This window comes from Onychostruthus taczanowskii, unplaced genomic scaffold (assembly GCF_017590055.1).
Source record: "Onychostruthus taczanowskii isolate IOZ18803 unplaced genomic scaffold, ASM1759005v1 scaffold1, whole genome shotgun sequence".
NCBI classification, from domain to species: domain Eukaryota; kingdom Metazoa; phylum Chordata; class Aves; order Passeriformes; family Passeridae; genus Onychostruthus; species Onychostruthus taczanowskii.
The window spans coordinates 31,371,835-31,387,869 of record NW_024496525.1 but is presented as its reverse complement, the minus strand read 5'-3'; the positions used below and the strand labels follow the sequence as shown (position 1 = coordinate 31,387,869).

Sequence of the window (16,035 nt, the reverse complement as noted above, 5' to 3'; positions counted from 1 at the left end):
ATGTGCTTTATTGTGATCAAAGTAACAGCTTGGTAACAGGTAAAATATTCAATATTTTGAAATTAATTTAAATTTCAAAATTAGGCTCATTTATTTAGATGAGCAAACTCATACGGCAGAACTTAATCAATCCCGTTTTCATGCATTAGGAGTAAGTGTCCATTTTTTCTCTTTTTACCCCTTCCCCATTTCTACAAGGCATATCTGCCTTTGAGTATTTCTAAGTGCAAAAATGCTCAATAGATGAAGATTTCTCTCTTGTGCTTTGCAATGATCCCATATGTGTTTATCAAGACTTAAATTTGCTTCAGGTGTTTTTTGCTTGTAACATTACCATGAAAATCAGACAATGTCTGAGTTATTGAAGGTGTGAAAAAATGCCAACAGCAAAGCAGGAGAAATAATTATAAAGAGTGTCATGGTTGATTTAAACCATAAAAGTAATCCACCTCATAACGTAGTGGAAAACTGCTGTGAAGGTTTCAGTTTAATCCCCATGCAGAGAGGAAAATCTTTGCAGAGCCCCTGCACTGGCAGTTCAGTTAACACCCCCTCCAGACATCACAAAGTCTTACGTGGATCTGGAAACAGAATCAGTATCATAATTTCTGTTACAAGTTTTATATCACTTAGTTTTTGTGATAGACAAACTGTCTTGGGTAAGGATAACTTAAAACAAACATTTTCTGTGATTTAATTCTTCACAGTAGAATTTTCTGAAATGTCTTTCTGCCTAGTTCCTCAATCCATTTTCTATAAATGGGATGCAGTCTGTATGTATTTAATAGGCATCCACTAGTTTTTTTAGGATATTTTTTCGCTGTTTTCTTCTCAGAGTTGCTCATGATTGCAAATGCTAAGTTGACAGAATGTGTGGAACCATAGAGACACCAGAACAAGTTGTTGATCCAAATTCCTTTGGGTTTTTTTAACACTGCATTACAAACCATCTTGCTAAGAGACAGAATGAGAACTGTTCTAACAAATGGGGTTTTTGGTTTTTGTTTTTTTTTTTGGTTTTGAAGATCCGTAACAGGCTTAACCAGGAGCAGAACTCCAAGCTCCAGCAGCAGAAGGAGCTCCTGAACAAACGCAATATGGAGGTGGCCATGATGGACAAGAGAATCAACGAGCTGCGCGAACGACTGTACAAGAAAAAAGTTGAGGCACGTCAAAAAGAAAACATTCCTGTAAGATAAACTGTTAAAAGGGCCACACTTCAGTTTATCAAGGGCCTATAAAAACTACATAGAATCTCCTTTTTTCCCACTCAAGTAAAACAATTACCTATGATAATAGTAGCAGGTCTCTTAAAACTATTCTAAGTTTTCTCATAGATATCCAAGAACTGTAAGACAGAATGTTTCCTTTTATTTTTCTTTATGGCACAGACAATACTATATTAAAAATTAGAAAAGTTTCTATTAGGAAGGAAAGTATGACTATGTGCTACATGTTTAAAAGTATGAATGCATTAAAAAACTGGATTTTATAAAATACTTACCTTCCAGTATGAAAAATGAATAAAAATATAAACAGTTTGATAAAGTTAGGCTTAATAGTTGTCTGAAACTTCAGAAAGATCTTAAAAGATGAATTCTGGATTTCCATATGTATTACTAACTGGAGGTATTGCTTTAAAAAAACCCCAATTCATACATATTTGATCATTTAAGATTCATTTTAGACCATTTGCTTGAGAAAGGCACAGTGAAGAGACCTTACAGAGATATAGGTATCTACAAGAGATGTATGTGCTGTGACTAAAAAATTCAAGTTTTGAGGTGTTGATTTTAAGGAACAAAATTTGTGCTTTCTACCATGTTTGTTTTCTCTTTTTGTAGAAGTATGGAGTGTCATAACTTAATTGTAAGGTGTCCTAGCTACAGTGCATGGTTCTAGATAATTAAGTTTAGACCTCCCTGTTCATGCAGAAAGGTCTGGATTAAATGGACATTCACGTGTCAATTTGTCTGAACGTTTTCAGTTGAATCGTATTAATGGAACTTCATCACCCCAGTCATCCCTGAGTGCTTCAGGAAGGGTGGCAGCAGTAGGACCTTACATCCAAGTTCCAAGTGCTGGCACTTATGCTGTACCAGTAGATCCAGTTAAGCCACAGTCTCTGACCATTGCTCCCAACTCAACACATGGAAGATCAAAATCTGGTAAGTACTTGTGTGATGTTTATCAATACATATGGTTTGAAAAGGGGCAATAAAGAAAAGGAGTAATTTTAAGAGACCCAGTGTTGGCATAATTGGAGTAGGGGAGGAGGCAAGTTTCAGATGTGTTAATACTGTTCCATGAATTGGACATCAGTTATTTGATCTGTGGCATTTTTGCTTCTTTCCATGAATTTTTCTTAGGAAATTGAGTGTTTTCTTTGAAATTTTACTGGCTGATACATCCCTAAAAGGGGTATGTTTTCTTCACAGATTCTATGTTGTGTCTTTAATACTTTTTCAATTAGTTTGTGTGTTTGAATATGATAGTGAAATCAACTCTGTGAAAAACCATATTATAAATAACTAATTACAGTATGTTGCTTTTTGTCAAGTAAAACAAAGCTAATGAGCAAATAATAAGAATCATACTTTTCAGAAGGAGACTAAATAGGAAAATAGAATAAAACTATGAGAGGTTTTTGCTCCATCTGGGATGTGGGAATTTATGGTCTTTGAAGCATTTCTGAAATGGAATAACTATAACATTGATGCTGTTTACTTGTTTCTGCCCTATTTAGTGGAGAAGCTGCCCCTCCAGAACTCCCCAGAACTTTGGTTTGAAATTGGCTCCCATGTCTCTCATCATTAATAATTCCATCTAAAATTTTCAAATAGAATTATTATTTAATTTGTGTTGGAGGCTGAAGGAAGCATGTCATATTTGTGCCTTAACTTCTCAATTCCAGCAAATCTCACCTGTCTGCTCATGCCTTAGAAAAATCAGAATTCTTAAGAAATTATAAGCTAGGAAAATATACATAATACAAATAAAAATGCATGATCCTGTTGGTCTAACAGTAAGACTGATTTTACCTGGTCTCCTAGGAAGGATCAAAAAGGGGATAAGGATCAACTGGGAGACAAAAACTGTTGCAATATTCACATGCGTTCAAGGACTTAAAACTGAATATTCCAGCAAAATTCACATCATGATTTCCAAATGGGGAGGAGGAGATGGGAGAAGACAATCTGAACCTCTCTGTAGGAAAGAATGTCAGAAATGTCCCCCTGCCACACCCCCCAAAAAGCCCCAAGTCAGAAAGTAAAACTGGCCAAACAGAACTTAAAAAAAAGACTCCAGTGTTTCCCATTGGTATTAGTGATTTAGCAATACCTTTATCAGCTAAAAGTATTGAAAATCTGTGCAAACCCCATCACTGTGCTTGTATGGAAAACTCTCAAGAAGATGGAATGACTTAATTGTGGGGGTGAAGGTACGGATTTGCAACAGTTTTGTTTTTTGATTCGTGGGTCCTTCTTCCACATATGGAAAAGGACAGTTCCGAACTTTTAAGTTTACCAACTAAAACCCACAATTCTGTAATATCAACCTCCCAAAATATATATACCCACTTCTAGACCTACCTCGGGACTTTTAATATTATAAAAGTAATTATTCTGCCTTAGGACTGGCTTTGTATTTATTATTTTGAAGAGACTTAAATGAAGTTCTGTAAAATAGTTTTATGTAAGGAGAAGCGTACATGCTCCCAGGAAGAAAGGAAATTGAGAATTTATTTCAACAGTCATGCTTTTATTTCTCATTATCTGAGTGTTCCTGTTCTAATGTTCTCCATTGTCATTGTTATAATTTTTCCACCACTTTTTTTCTTTCTTTTTCTGTGTAACTGGATCTGCCTTGGTGCGTCCGGTAGAGACAGACTGTGGGTGTGTGAAAAAATCTCCAGACACCTGGAAGGTTTCTGATTTAGACATAATAGTGGATCCTATTCTGTCACCTCCCACTTCTCTTCAGTCTGCTGTTCACAATGTCATCCGCCTGGCACCTACTCTGTTTGACACCCAGCACTGTGAGTCCGTAGAAGATCTCTGGCTAGCTAAGAACTCAGTTTTTAATATGGTCATCTGAGCTCTTGCACACAGATGCATATTAAACAGCATCTTTAGAACCTGTGGTCTGGCGTGTAGATGATGCTGTTGAAATGTAAACTGGTTGAGAAGTTGCTTTTCATCTTTGAAGGAAACAAATTTGCAGCAAATTCATCCCAGGAATACTGGAGTAGTGTACCAGGGATGAGTTTTCTTCTCTGAAAAACCTCAACATTTTCTCAATGTTAGAAATTTCTGGCAATCACTAAAGCGTTCTAGTATATATTTGATTGGATAGATGTATAAAATACATCTTAATTGAGTTACTTAATTTGAGGCTTAGTTTGAGTTACTTTGTGGGAAAACGCAAGTTTCCGTGTTGCACTGACCCCAGAGTTGGGATAAAAGCTCACTCTGCTCAAGTCAATACCCGGAGTCTTGCTGCCTTCCACTGGACTTGGAGCGTGCTTCAATTGCTGTAGTAAGTAACCTGCATCCAGACCTACAAAAATTTTAGAGAAAGTCAGAGAAAATGCACAAAACCTTTTGTGTCTGTGTGTCACTGTCTTATTTCTGTAAATGCACAATGGTCTGGTGAGAGCTAAAATGCACTGGGTGTTACGTTTACAGGCACAGGCAAGAGGGTGCATTTGGAGGGGTAGATGGAGCCAGTTGCTGTGGGGTGGCTGAGAGCAGGAGGGTGGTGGCATCAGAGCCCCCCTAGACCAGGTTGTTCAGAGCCTTATCCAGCTTGGCCTTGAACACCACCTCCAGGGATGAGACATCCACAACTTCTCTGGACAATTTGTGCCACTGACTCCCCACCCTCACAGTGTAGGTCAGAGAGCGAAGAGAGAGTCTGAATTTACTTCCAGTCTGTTACCTCAGAATCTGGGGATAAACATGCTGCTTACAATAAGTTTTTGTGTATCTGTCTCTCAAATAGAAAAGTGTTTAATTTGCAGGTAAGATGTTTAAATGTGTCATGTCTTTTGCTGTTGTTTCTGCAAGTGCTTTCCTCATAACTAAACTTACAGATCCAGATGCTTTCATGTTTAGCATGAATCAATTATAACACCTTTCACTGATCTTCAAAACAAAGGTTTTACTGAACTGTAACCTTACTGGAGGTATAGAATGTCTTGTGTATTTTGTACAGTAAGCATTAATTCAATGCATAGTTGGAAAATTTGCCATTATTTAGGACCTAAGTGTTCAGACACCTTTTTGATCTCACTCTTGATAACCAGATGATTAGAAACAATAACAAACAAAACCCACAACATTTTCAGCTCTTGGATAACGCTAGTATTACAACTGGTAATGCCAATATTAAAGCTGGGCCTCATTACTTTACTTCCTGGCAGTTTGCAAGTGTGAAAAGTGATTTCTGAAATATATAATGTATTCCCAGTATAAAAATATACAAGTGTTAATCCTGTTTTAGAGATACTCAGAAAAGAGGATAAGGCTCATGGATAGAAAGTAGAGTGGTGATGGAAAATTCACTCTCATCAGAATGTTCCTATGCAGCTTATTTTGACACTGTCTATTGTACCAGACAGAGAATTCTAGAAATAGTCCTGCTGATTCTGTTTTCTAGAGGCTTAAAACTGAAATAGGAAACTTGGCCTCTAAATACCTGATTTTCATTTGATATTATATTACTATGGGGTCCAGAAATCTCATTGAATCTCCACAAATGCACAATCCCCCTCCATTTTAGCTCCTGTCATGTAGTACAGTCAATTACAAGTCACCTTTATGCATTGAAGTGCTCCACTACAACAATTACAAGCCATAGGGGTGGAGGAATGATCTCCAGTCTCCTTAGAGGAAGACATGCCTGAAGTTTAATCTTTTAAAGGCAAATCAAATCCTTAGGATCTAACATAGGATTTATTTAGTTACTATAAACCATATCTAATTATTAGTCTAGTTAAACTTTTTTGCTTACTTAGAGAATTGAAACTTAATAGTCTCACACAGTTAATAAAGTAACATCCATGCATCTAGGACTTCATTAAGGATTTGTTGCTTCAGTTTATATGCAACTATGCATGATTTTTTGCATATGATGAAGATAAAAGCCCATGACTTGCATCTTGACGCTGTGAGTTAAAGTTGTCAGCTGACTTTATAAATTTATTTGATATTAAATCTCTGGGGCAATTCTAATCGGGTGAGTATGTTGAGGAAAAACAAAAGGTGAGTTAACCACCGCTTCCAGCAAAGGAATGTATGCTTTTGTTCCACCCTGCTGTTGAAGGGAGTTTTTACATCCTGTTATGGGTGAATGAATCTGGTAACCATAGTTTAAATTTGGAGTAAGTCCACTCAGGGCTTACATAGACTTAACATTTACTGTAGTTTGACTTTGTCTCTGGATAGTACCCAAAGAATTGTGTTGATGAAGTGTTTCTGTACAGATTGTTACTCTGAATTTGTTTGCCTTCTAATAACAGAATATGCAACACTCAAGCCAAAATTTTGATCACATTTTTTCTATAGAAATCTTCAGTGCAATTTGAATGTTAAAGGGTAGTGAACAGCACATTCTATGCAGTGATTTGGCTTTCAGTATTGATTTCTGAATCAAATATTAATAATGATTTGTCTCACTTCTAGAATAAAACTAATCCCACTGTAATTAAGATATTTTATTTCGCATTGTTGTTTTGCTTGTTTGCAGTGCTAGTATGGATTATCTTAAATCTAGTATTTTTGTCTGTTTTCAAGCTAATGATGGAAATTGGCCAATACTTAAACAGAGCTCAGCCCCTGTGGTAAAACCCCCTCAGATCTCCAACACAGACTGGAAAGAATCAAGCATGGATACTGCTTTAAAACAAGGAACTATATCCAGCCAGCCTTTGCCAACTTCAGTATTAGGAAGTACTGATAAGCTGGTGGGTGTCATCTGTGATATATTTATAGGCCTGCTTTGCTGAAATTATGAACCTTTGGCTCTCATAGCTGAACTCACTTCAATTAGATACACATTCCATTTCCCTGCTGCTGTTTATTTAAAAAGTCATAAAGAAAATTATATTTTTTCTGTTCCTTTCTGTTCTTATCACATTAAAATGTGTGGGTTTGTTTTAACTTCAGTACTTTGTATTCCTTCCTGTTCTTTTACATATCTAATCTCCCCTTTTCCCTCTTTACTTCTCCTAATCCTCTTCCCCCTCCTTCATGTTTTTCTAATTCATATCTTTTTTTGTCTTTTTCCTTTGTATATATTATTACTTTTTCAGTGTACTCTTTTTCTCAAAAATCTCACAAAATAAGTCATTAAATCCATCCTTAAGTAAGATTACTAGTGGTATCTGTCTTCACTGTTGTGATAGTTTTTTATGAATTCTTTAAGACTATAATCTTTAAAGAATAAGGACTTGATCTTTAAGTTGTTTTGGTAAACTCTGACAGTGTGTGTTGTCAAGATCAACTAGACATTGAGATCTGGAACCTAGAACAAGTTAATCAGGCTTTACGTGTATGTAGATAGTTTTAAATTGATATGAATGTGTTACAGCTGAAAGTGCCTTTCAAAGTGGCCTTTGTCTGAGGTATGATGAGATCCTCAGATAAACTCAGGCAGAATCATATCTAGTGATAAAGGAACACAAATTGCTCATGTTGACTCCTTTTCTGTCCCACAAGATTGCTAGTATGGTATGTTGAAAAGGGAATGTTCTTGCTCAGAAGTACTTTATTTGATTAAATGGTATATACTATGTATTGTTCTTACACAGGGTCTTGACCTAGGGAAGGTGCCACCAACAGTTCCTGGTGTAAGCAAGCAGTTGCCTCAGAACTATGGGACCTATCCAAGCCCAGTTCCTTTAGGAACAGGTTCTACAAACTCTCTAGAAAGAAGGAAGGATGGCAGCCTGCCCAGACCTGGCACCAGTATAGCAAATCGGCAGAGGCCGGTTCCGCTCCCGCCACCCAGCAACGTGCACCAGCCCAGCTCTTCTCAGCAGATCCAGCAGAGAATTTCTGTCCCTCCCAGCCCCACGTATCAACCCTCTGGTCCCCCCTTGTTCCCAGGAGGAGAGGGCAGGCCAGAACTGCCTTTGACTGTGGCAATCAGACCTTTTCTCGCTGATAAAGGATCCAGACCTCAGTCTCCCAGGAAAGGGCCACAGACAGTGAACTCCAGTTCCATCTACTCAGTGTATCTTCAGCAAGCAACACCACCAAAGAATTACCAACAAGCTGTGTACAATACTTTAAATAAGTCAGTAAAAGCAGGTAGAATATATTTTGCTTTTTTTTTTTCCTTTGAAATTCATTAAGATCTACTTGTTTGCTTGTTTGGCTTAGTTGACTTCCCATATTGGTTTGGAAAACTTGTCTAAGTCTGTGAGGAAAGTAATTTTTGCGTATGCAGCATAGCAAAAAAAAAATTCTATATATTTTTGAGGTTATCAATAAGTATGCATTGATTTGCCTTTTGTTTTAAAACAATATGCAATTGGAACAATATAGCTTGGATACTTTATCAATACTTTGATAAATAAGTTGAAAAAACAGTGTCTAGATAAGAGAGTTTTGCTCCTCTTACTGTTTCCTTGTGAAAGAGGAAAAACATTCCAGATGCTACTTGTAGCTTTTAAGTGTAAGCATCAGCATCACCAACAGGTAAGTATTTATTTCTATTTTGACAGTCCCCAGAACAGAAATTTGTTTTCTTTATTAGTGTCAAACAAGTAGCAATAGTTTATTTAAAATATTTTACTATGTTATTTAAGAACAGCTCTTCACTGTTTTCCATCTTTCTTTCCTTCAGTTTATGGAAAGCCTGTATTACAGTCTGGTTCCACTTCTCCCTCACCCTTGCCATTCCTTCATGGCTCTTTGCCTGCCCAGTCTCCCTCACAGCCGCAATCTCAGCCTCAGACTGAGGTCACGGAAAAAGATCAAGAGCTGGAAAATGCTCCACCCCCCAGTGAAAACAGCAATGTGGAAAACATTCCCCGTCCTCTCAGTCCTACTAAGCTCACCCCTATTGTGCACTCGCCCCTGCGGTATCAGAGTGATGCTGACCTGGAGGCTCTGAGGAGAAAATTGGCCAATGCTCCGAGGCCGTTAAAGAAACGCAGCTCCATCACCGAGCCAGAGGGCCCGAGTGGACCAAATATACAAAAGTTATTGTACCAGCGCTTTAATACCCTGGCTGGAGGGATAGAAAGTGCTCCTTTTTATCAGCCAAGCAATCCACAGGACTTCATAGGCAACTTAGCTGACGTTGATAACGGGAACGCCAGCACCAATGGCAATATTGAAGAACCAATCCCTGTGCAACCTACGGTTCCTGTCCCTGATGAACCTCCCCCTTCGTCAGATGCCAATGACAATGAGTTACCTTCTCCTGCTACTGAGGAGTTGATAAGCACTGAAACCACAAATCAAACACCTGAAACAACTGAAGACAACAACAACAACCTTTCTATAGTTCCTTCTACTGAGCAGTCACCTAGTCCCACGCCAGAGGTCAGTTCTCCAGTAGAAGATGAAGCTCCTTTGCCACCTGCTCTTCCTCCTCCACTTCCTCCAGTAAGTAACAAAGCAAAAGAACAACTTTGTGAACTACAGAATAACCTTTGTGCTTAAGCATAACTGGTACATGGTAAGCTTGTGCTCAGCGGTATCTTTGCACTTGAAGTCTCATGATATTAAAAGGAAAGAAAACAAGGGGAGTTTCAGGGAGGATTCTGATGGATTAGTTTCTTTACTACTCTAGGTGCTTAATAAGGAAAACATGCAAACAGGTAACCGGGAGGTTGTGTATGTGGTTTTCAACTTTTTGGAGGTTCTTGTTGTAGAACTAATTCTGGAATTGGAGATTCCTTTTTTTTCTTTTTTTTTTAATTTGTTCAGGCCTTCAAAGATAGCTTACCCTTAGTTTCATACAAATAGTTATGTCAGTGGGAAGCTTTTTAATTTGCAGGCAAGCTGAAATAGCTGTTCTGGGGAAACTGCACTCCTTTTCCCCTCTCAAAGGAGATGGAACATGACTTAACTTCAGCAGCAGCACAGCTGGCTTGTGATAGCAGAAACATTCTTCTAATGGGCTTGTCACATACTTTGAATTGCTTTCAAAGTCCATCCTCTAGCTGCACTAAAATCTTTTAAAGCCATTACCAAAACCTACCACATTTGGAGAATTGAAAAATACAGAAAAAAATTGATTTTATTCTTTGTTGTTGTGATATCCTCACTTTTAGATTCGGGTAGGAACCTTGCATTATTCTGAGAATTCGACTGCAGTGTGGACAAGGCATTGTATGGTTTTCCATGAGCATCAGGGCTAGGAGACTTCTGGGAGAATGGGATACACTAGCAACTAATATTATTCATAATGTCAAGGGTTTATTTTCCAAACTGAAATAGCCATCCTATATAGGACCATAAGTGAAAACAGATCCTACAGAGCTAGAGACAAAAAGCATTCTGTAAAAGCTGTAGTTAATAATAGAGTATTTTTTCCACAGCAAGTGACAAAGATGCATGTAAGGGATTCGGAATATTCTCAAAACACATTTAAATGTGCTTCAGATCTTGAAATGCTGCTTCTGATAACACGTTCTAGAATGTCACATAAAATAGATTCATGTTCTGTACTTTTCATTCCTATAACAAAATTCCCAACTTGCCAGGTCTGACCTACAACACAGACTCCTGCTAATCCAAGACATTGATTCCTCTAAGTACAAACTCTGGCTTAATTGTGTGGTGCTTTCCAGGCTAAGCAAAAGCTTTCAGTGTCTTAGATAATCCACCGGTAATATGTACAGCTTATATTAGATACAATTAAGATGATGATGCTTAAAACACTGACTTAAGTACTTCATGCCTTGTACTATCTTTAATTAGAAGCTTTGAAACTATATTGGCTTGCTTTTTCATTTTTTTACCTGCATAAAATGTAGTAATGTATCAAGCCTTTTATTTAGAGACTTAAATAGAAATGATTTCATAGCTCTAAATATAATTTAAGGAAGACGAGATTCATAAATGAATCATTTTTTCTACTTGTGCAACCTGAAATGATGCCTTCCACCCTTCATCTTTACTCAGACAAAACGTACCAACTTGAAGAAACCCAACTCAGAAAGAACAGGCCATGGTTTGAGAGTGAAGTTCAATCCCTTGGCTCTCCTCCTAGATGCTTCTTTGGAGGGTGAATTTGATCTGGTACAACGAATCATATATGAGGTAAGCTTTTAAACAATGGCAACCCCATACAGTATTCAGGAAAAAGAAAGTGCTAAACTGTTTTATGTTTTCAACAGGTTGATGATCCCAGTAAACCAAATGATGAAGGCATTACACCTTTGCATAATGCAGTATGTGCTGGTCATCACCACATTGTCAAGTTCCTGCTCGATTTTGGTGTAAATGTAAATGCAGCAGATAGTGATGGCTGGTAAGTGTCAAGATTTTTAACCTAATGTCTGGGAGAAGCACCATTTAAATGCACATTCAAAATTTAATTGAAACCTCTTCTGGGAACAATTTCCTTCCTCTTTATCCCCATCAAATGAGTACTCTCTAAGCTGTAGATGGAGATGAACTCAAATGCAAGGTTACAGGGTGTTCATCCCCCAAGCAAGCACACTTAAACCATAAATTAGATTATATTTTGTGATAATTAGTGGTACAGTTGCATTTCTTGTTCAGATGCTGAAATAATTAAACTATAAAGAATAAATGACGAAAGTCATTTTGCTTGTTTCTTCATCATAGATGCCACTACAGATGTTGGTGTTCTTGGAAAATTTCACCTTTTGGGTGGCTGTAGCATTCCTGAAGTCTTTCGGGGCGGGAGGGAATGTGAATCCTCAACTTTGTTTTACCTTTCAGGCTTCCTTGTATTGGAAAATGCCCTTTCACACCCAACAGCTTTGTAAGCTGTGAAAATTATTAGTTTTGCTATCATCTGTTTCATAATGTCTGGCTTTACAGGAGTCAGGTAAATCCTGAAATCCACCCTAGCTGCTTGACAGGTTTTAGACAATGCATACACATACTATAAACATAAAGAAAAATTTCCTTTTAAAACAGACAGGCTGTAAATGGCAAGATGAGAGTTAGGATTCATGGAAGCTTCTTTTTTCACATGTACATTTTTTTGCTTTATTTCAGGACACCCTTGCATTGTGCAGCTTCTTGCAATAGTGTTCATCTCTGTAAACTATTGGTTGAATCTGGGGCAGCTATTTTTGCTTCAACTATAAGTGATATAGAAACTGCTGCAGACAAGTGTGAGGAAATGGAAGAAGGTTATATTCAGTGTTCCCAATTTTTGTATGGTAAGCTGTGACACCAACCCTTTTCTAAGATTCATCCTGATTTGTCCCTCTGATCTGTGTGAAACATTTGCTTAGGCCCCAGACTGGATGATATGGCCCATCATGCTCCTGTGCTTTCTAAGTGCTAAAACCAGCATCACCTTTTCACTGTGATGTTGGTCTTAGTCCTTCTGGGTTTTGAATGACTTCACAGGCTCCTTCAAATGTTAAGATTTTTAAAGTTTTAATTTGGCTTCATTTCCAGGAAATGCTTTTACAGGGAGGTTTTGACCGTAACAGTGAGTTGTCAAGTATTTTGACAGAAACACTCCTAACTTCCAGATGCACAGGCTGTCGACTGAATTCTAATAGTAGGAACAGCCTTTTGTTTCCCATAAAATGATATTAAGAGTTGGTGTTTCCAAGACATTTTGACAAGGCAGCATGTTTCTGTGTAGTGTATTTTCATCCCTATGCTGAAATTCAGACCTATTCTATTACCTGGGCAGCTATTGTATTATCTGGGCACCTGAGATCTATACCTAAATTTCTATCAGATCACACAAAGAAAGAAATACACTTTACGAATAATTCATTTACAGGAGTGCTTAGTTACTAAAATACATTTTGCAAGGAAAGCACTTCAATGGAGCAGACAAATTTTTAATTTCCATCAGAGAATTTAAGCTTCATTAAGGCTCTGTCAGATCTGACATTGTGTGAATTCTGAAAGCCTCAAGCGTCTCTGTACAAGGTCTCCTGTAGGAAGCAGTTTCCACTGCATATCTAATAAAAGAGAAAAACCTCATTCTCTAAATCATTCTGTAAGATTTTTTTTATCATGCAGTTGAATTTCTGACAGCATTTCATCATGGAAGTACTGAAAACTGTTCATGAAATGTTATTAACAGGAGACTAATATTTGGGCCACCGTGTCAATAGTAAAAATCTCGGAGGGAAAAAAGAGGCTATTTTACCATCTGGTGTTGTTAACAGGAGTGCAGGAGAAGCTGGGAGTGATGAATAAAGGGGTGGTGTATGCTCTGTGGGATTATGAAGCCCAGAACAATGACGAGCTGTCGTTCCACGAGGGCGATGCCATCACTATCCTGAGGCGCAAGGATGACAATGAAACGGAGTGGTGGTGGGCCCGCCTCAATGACAAAGAAGGCTATGTGCCTAAAAACCTCCTCGGGGTAAGTTCTTTCACCCTCTCCCTTGTATTTCACGTGCACCTGAAGTCGGAGCAAAAGATGGATCTTTAGTCAGAACTCCTCTGTGCACCATCCACAGCACTATGAAGTGGTGTAAAGCAGATTATTCTCTCTGGCCTCTCTGCCATTGTAAACAAACAGGAGGGGGTACTGTTAGGAGATTGGTGCTGGTTGTCATTGACCAAGTTAGTGTATAGAATATAGTTTATGCTTTAATGAGACTCTTTTCTCCTCCTTGGCTAAAATATAGAGCCCTTAAGGAAAGTATGGTGGCTCTATTAGGCAGCTTGAAGCCTTGGTTCAAAAAGTTCTTTGGGAAGGTTTTTAATACCTGGTGCAAGATAAGAACCTAGGTGTGCGTGAGTTTAAAACAGGAAAGAGCCTTGAAGATGACAACTGTGGGCACATTGTTTATTCTGCTCAGACAGATGGAACATTGTCAGGAGAGGCCAGGAATGTAAGGTGACTAAGTAGAGAGCTACTGAGGACAAAATGCATAAGAGAACCTTGCAGAGCAGGAAATAAGCTCTCTGGAGTGCTCAACAGGGAATTTTTGTACTTATGTAAAAGCATTCTTTGTCTGTTCTGGATCTTGAACTAAATGCACCATGTCATTTTCGGAGCAGCCATGTTGCTGCCATTGGCAGGAGTAAATCAGCTCTTTTCCTCCTGCTTCTTGTTTTTCAGGAGTGTCCTAAGAACACCCCCAAGCTCACAGAAACCCCACCCCCCAAAACACTTCATCACCCAGTTCTGCCTAATAAGGACCCCTAAAAGTATTTAAGTTGGTATTAACCATGCAAAGCCTAATACTGTTATTCTGTTTTTTTAGTTATATCCACGAATAAAACCTCGACAGCGAACCCTTGCTTGAATTCAGTTGTACGACAGTGCAGCACCACGCTGGTAACTGGAAACTTACAACATACACTGGAGCCATCATTTTTGGTCATTTCACACAGAGAAATAAAACTATGATATTTAGTTTTAATGGTGCTTTCTCTTGTTAAATGGACAGCATCCAGGATTTCCAAGATCTGCGGTTTGTAAATGAGGATTGTTTGTGTGACCAGCACTGACGAGGAGAGCGATGCCTCCGCTACCGTAGCCAGTGTTGCGCCAGCTCTCGTCTAACGCGGTGTTTTCAGTCAGAGTTCCGTGGTAGGAGCTTTCTTGTGTTCCGTGTTCAGAGGTGTCATTTGCAGAGTGCAGATGCACTGTCCAGTTTGCTCCAACCCCCCACAGCAACTGTCCCATGTCGGGATTTTGGGTATTTCTGTTCCATACCAGTGAATGTTGAGTTCTCATTACCCATCAACTCTTTGGGTTCTAGGACACAAGATCTTCATCTGTTACATGCATAATTAAGTAGTTACCAAAGCTTGGTGAAGACTAGGATTTTAGGTGGCAACACGGTAAACACTTAAATCCTAGTCTGGACAACCCCAACGAAAGCTTTACCTAGTCTAGCATCTTGCAGTATTTGCATTTAGAATCAAGCTAGAGAACTAACAAAAACCAACAGTATTTGTACACTTCTCTAAGTCCCTACACAATATTTCACTTGGTGTTTTATTTTCTTATTATTCAGCCTACAGCACCAGTGTTACCTCTACGAATGTAAAGGTTTCCCTACTAACCCCCCGAGCTCGTCCAGCCTGGACACAACAGTTAGTACAGAAGTTGCAGCAGCTTAAGGGATTTGTATGTCTGCAGGGATGAAAGTGCAATAGTTGAAAAGGGTAAGAGTCTGGTAAGGGTTATACTGTGTCACTTGAAGTCTGCCTGAGTCAGTCTAGAAGAAAATATGAAGGACTGGATAGAAGTAGAGAAAGACGGTCGTGTAGATGCCAAGTCGAGAAGAAGAAAGAAATAAGGTTTAGAGAAGAATTTAAGAAAGGCAATAGCTTATCTGAGGACAGTTTCTGTGGTTCTTGGCAGCCTACAACTGCTGCCAAGGCAAGTTATGCAATAACCTGTTCCACTACATTGTAGTTTCAAGCAAAAAAGAAAAACCCCCACAAACAGGCACTTCACTGGAATTTTAAATGTACATGATTTTATATACCAAAAGTATATTTTGAACTTCCCATTATAAGTTTTAGCCATATTTCTTGTAATTTTCTCCCATTTAACAGTATGCAATTTGATTAACTCTTCATGTACAAGTTCTGTGTATAATTTATATATCCATTTCTGCAGTGCTGTAACTTGCTTTTACCACAGGTCAGCATTAACTGTATATATTGTGGTGAAAAGTGAAAGGGTATTATTGTTGAAGAATTTGCTACATGAATGTGATGATTTCAAGAGCCTATGATACACTAATTCAGAGAACATGTAAATGTGCACAATAAAGTACTGCTAAGGCATGGCTGCATTCTCCACTCTCTTTATAGAGGTCTCGACAGCAGATGTGGCTTTGGTCAGAGTCTGCATGAAAACACCAATTGTAGCTTGCCA

The 16,035-nt window shown here is 38.4% G+C and overlaps 1 protein-coding gene across 6 annotated transcripts in view; it reads left to right on the top strand.

Moving 5' to 3' along the window:
* Nucleotides 1–15,944, top strand: part of PPP1R13B (protein phosphatase 1 regulatory subunit 13B) — a 70,331-nt gene extending 54,387 nt beyond the window's left edge. For 3 of the 6 annotated variants that reach the window (XM_041421837.1, XM_041422263.1, XM_041422185.1), the window contains exons 8-18: nt 1,026–1,190; nt 1,988–2,168; nt 3,884–4,039; nt 6,798–6,967; nt 7,814–8,315; nt 8,854–9,620; nt 11,145–11,282; nt 11,360–11,493; nt 12,213–12,379; nt 13,355–13,554; nt 14,405–15,944. In XM_041421837.1, the coding sequence (XP_041277771.1) occupies nt 1,026–1,190; nt 1,988–2,168; nt 3,884–4,039; nt 6,798–6,967; nt 7,814–8,315; nt 8,854–9,620; nt 11,145–11,282; nt 11,360–11,493; nt 12,213–12,379; nt 13,355–13,554; nt 14,405–14,446 (2,622 nt within the window). In that variant the 3' untranslated portion in view covers nt 14,447–15,944. The remainder of the gene's footprint in view (nt 1–1,025; nt 1,191–1,987; nt 2,169–3,883; nt 4,040–6,797; nt 6,968–7,813; nt 8,316–8,853; nt 9,621–11,144; nt 11,283–11,359; nt 11,494–12,212; nt 12,380–13,354; nt 13,555–14,404) is intronic. The other 3 variants (XM_041421931.1, XM_041422103.1, XM_041422017.1) reach the window with 3 other exon arrangements.
* Nucleotides 15,945–16,035: the final 91 nt, after the last annotated feature.